General features: G+C 46.1%; 1 protein-coding gene across 1 annotated transcript; it reads right to left on the bottom strand.

Moving 5' to 3' along the window:
• Positions 1-1664: 1664 nt before the first annotated feature.
• On the bottom strand, positions 1665-1905 carry PtA15_7A765 (uncharacterized protein; the record flags this gene model as incomplete). Its single annotated transcript, XM_053171406.1, has 2 exons — positions 1665-1787; positions 1864-1905. The coding sequence occupies 2 exons, from the start codon at positions 1903-1905 to the stop codon at positions 1665-1667; spliced, it is 165 nt and encodes a 54-aa protein (XP_053022591.1).
• Between the last annotated feature and the right edge of the window lie 1548 nt (positions 1906-3453).

Raw genomic sequence — 3453 nt, 5'->3', positions numbered from 1 at the left:
CCTCCGGGGTGATTGGCCGTGAGTGAGCGCTGTGGGAATCGTGTAGCGTAGGGGGGGGATTAATTTTACGACAGCTGGAATTGCGCGTCGGCGGTTTTTGTTGAGAGGAGAGCCGGGGATACTGCCGGCGGGGTGTGATCTAAACCAGATAGCTGGAGGGGATCGTCGTTGCGGGGAAACTGAACTTTGAAGATGTGAGAAACTCAGAGATACGGGCGGAAGACGCCAGGAATAATAAACTTTAAGATTTTGATGGAAGACTGAAAATTATGGTTCAGAGAAGGTCCATGCCGCTCCAAAGCCGGAGTTCAAACTGAACTCAAACCCTGGAGCTTGTGACATCTAACAGACAGCTCATCACAACCTAGCGCGCACACGCGCGCTACAAACAAGACAAGACAGGAAACAGGACAGAACAACAACAAAAACAGAAACCAAGACCAACCCTCCTCATCCAAACCTGTCCAAAGCACGCAGAGTGAAAGATAAAAAAAACCAACAACATGATGAAAGATAAACTAACAGGAAAACAGAGCCAAGAAAACAAAACCAAAAGAAAAGAGAGGAAAAAGAAAACCTGAAATGTCTTGAGGATGCGCACCGCGCCGCGCCCTTGAGTCTTGAAAAAAACCTTGAGGGCTGAGAATCTTGAGGCCTTGATGTCTTGAATCCTGACGCCCTCCGGCGCGCGCCGTGCGCGGCAAAAAAAAAAGCTGGATCCTACGCGTGTACCAGATTGTCCACCACAGCGCATCATCCAAGAGTTGAATGCAAAACCAACCAAAAAAAACAGTTGCAATGGCGCACTTGGTTAAGATGGGGATAGTTGCTGACAGAAATCTTGGTCCCAGTGCGGGTGTTGTAGCGCAATGTATGCCTATTACAGCTGGAAGCAAGGATGGTTCCATCGGGGGAGAGCTTGACACAACAGACAAGGCTAGCAACCAAAAAGAAAACAAAGGATGAGCCAGCCACCCGGACAAGTACTTATTTAGGAGAGAGAGGTGTGTACCTGTTGTGGATGAGGGTATGGACAAGGCCAATGTCAAGGACTTTCTTGATGTGGGGGTTAAAAATTGTCATGCAATGTACACCTTCTTTCTTCATATATATTATTACCGGGCAAGGTATCTGGTTCAAGGTCAAGGAGAAAATTAGTATTCAAAAGAAGGGTTTGCAGCTGGAGGGAAAACTGTGCTGGGCCCCCTCTTCATGGGATAGCGGCAGTGGCGGCGGCCAGACCGGGCGGCCCTCCTCCGCTGTGGTGGTGCGACTCCTGATGCTGTTGGAACGGCTGCAAGAAGGGCGCGTCGATGTTGACAATATGAGCTGGTATACGGATGGGTTGGGTTTGGGTTCGAAAGTTATGAGTGTTGGGCTGCTAGCAACTCAACGCCAGGAGTGTCAAACCACAGCCATTTATAGACAGAAAAAAATTTATAAAAAAAGTCCATGCACAATTGTTTGATTTGACAGCTACCCGGCCCAGCAGATGAGACAGAACAGGGGAGGGTGAGATGCTGAGGGCAGGATTATGGTCCATACCAGCCAGGCCATTTTTGATGATGTTATTGCGCGGGTCAAGGTTGGGATCAGCAGGGCAATTGCGCTGGTTGGTGCAGAGCCATTTGGTGGGATGGTCGGGAGTGCAGGTTTATGTGGTGTTACAAGGACCAAGACTGTTGGCCTATTGTTGGGTTTGAAGTTGCGTTGGAAGGGAGACGGTTGTGGTGGAGGGAAGTGTTGGCACTGAAGCCCTGCTGCTGCTGCTGAGCTTGCTGGAGTGACTATAGACTGGATTGGTGCGAGTTCAGCAGATATGGTGGGTGTTGGCAAGGATACAGTGGGTGTTTGCAAGGATACAGTGGGTGTTGGCAAGGGTATGAAGAGCGTTGGCAACAACATGGTGGGTGTCTGTGGGTGTTGGTGTGGCATTGGCAAGGATAAAGCAAGTGTGGTGTTGTCAAGGACATGGTGAGTGGTTCCAAGTTGCTGAGCTTGAATATTTAAGGAAAGTAGGATTGTGTTAATTGTTACCCCAGAGGATCCGGTTTTGTCCGCCCCAAATTAGGCCCCTTCTTGACAGCTCTTTCACAGTCTTTCACAACTGGCCCTTTTTTGCTTGTTGCTCTGGCACAGCTGGAGGGTCATCCATAGGGCCTTTGGGTCTTTGGGGATATTTTCAACTGCTGTGTCTATTGTCCAAATTGTGTGCTCTTCTGTTGTTTTCTTTTTAAATTAGAAATACACCAAAACTTAGATCTAGGTTTCCACATTTGTGTGGATTTAAGAAACTTGGATGATGAAAAAAAAAAAAACTTCAGCAGAGAGATGCTTGCGGGTTGTCATTGAGTGAAAGATCATTTCACATAAACTTGAACTACAATACTTGACACTTGTATTGGGAAGAAAGTGAACAAGGATTTGAATTTAACATTGAACTCATATCAGACCAAATTACATACAAAATTATGGCCTGGCACTCTCTAGAAAGTGCCACACTTTCTTCCCTGGTGATAATTGGTTCAGTTTTGTCTCCTAACTTGTAATGACAAACTAACACCCTCCCCGCTTCTTTTGCCACCCAAATTCTACTTTGGCTTGTTCTAATATGATGTTTTTATGCCCTTTTATTTTCCTACATATGCCTCTTGAACTACATAATGTCACTATTAGTATGTTTTATTCTACACTTTGCACTCTGTGATGATTTGGGATGGGTACTGCTGTGCAAAAAAAAGTCTCACAAGGGGGTGGAGGAGGGGTTGGACGGGGCCGTGCGCGTAGGCCCTGCAGCAGTGTAGCCGCTTTGGCCTCTAGTACCTATTAAAAGCATGAATTGCACTGCTGCAACATGTTGAGCTCAACTGGGACTGAGGACAGCGGACAAGATGTGGTGAGCGGACAAGGTTTGTGGAAGGATGATTTCATTGCACAACAGAAGAGCAAGAACAAAGATGAGAGGAAGAAAGAAGGAGAAGAGAAAAGAGATGAAAAGACTCACCTGAGGACAGCAGAAAAGGTTTGTGGAAGGATGATTTCATTTTACAACAGAAGAATGAGAACAAATATGAGAGGAGGAAAGAAGAAGAAGATAAAAGAGATGAAAAGGATCACCTGAGAACAGCGGACACAATGTGGTGAGCGGACAAGGTTTGTTGAAGGATGAGGAAAGTTTCCTTCCACGTCCGCTGCCTCAGGTACACTACATACAAACTGTGAAATGTGTGTGAAGTGTAATAGACAGGTGTAAGGCAGAGAAAAGAAAACAAAACACTTGAGTGAAACTCAACACAACAGATGGCATACTTGATGGTTACAGAAGAAAATATGCCTGGAAGTATCTCAATTGCTGCAGCCTCATGACAGTGACTCATGTTGTGATTTTAACTTACCATAGGGGGATTCAAATTATTTGGCCATGCACAACTTGCATGCAATTTTGCAAGTTGG

Source organism: Puccinia triticina, chromosome 7A, assembly GCF_026914185.1.
Source record: "Puccinia triticina chromosome 7A, complete sequence".
NCBI lineage: Eukaryota > Fungi > Basidiomycota > Pucciniomycetes > Pucciniales > Pucciniaceae > Puccinia > Puccinia triticina.
The sequence above is the reverse complement of the archived record's forward strand: the minus strand, read 5'-3'. Positions and strand labels throughout refer to the sequence as shown.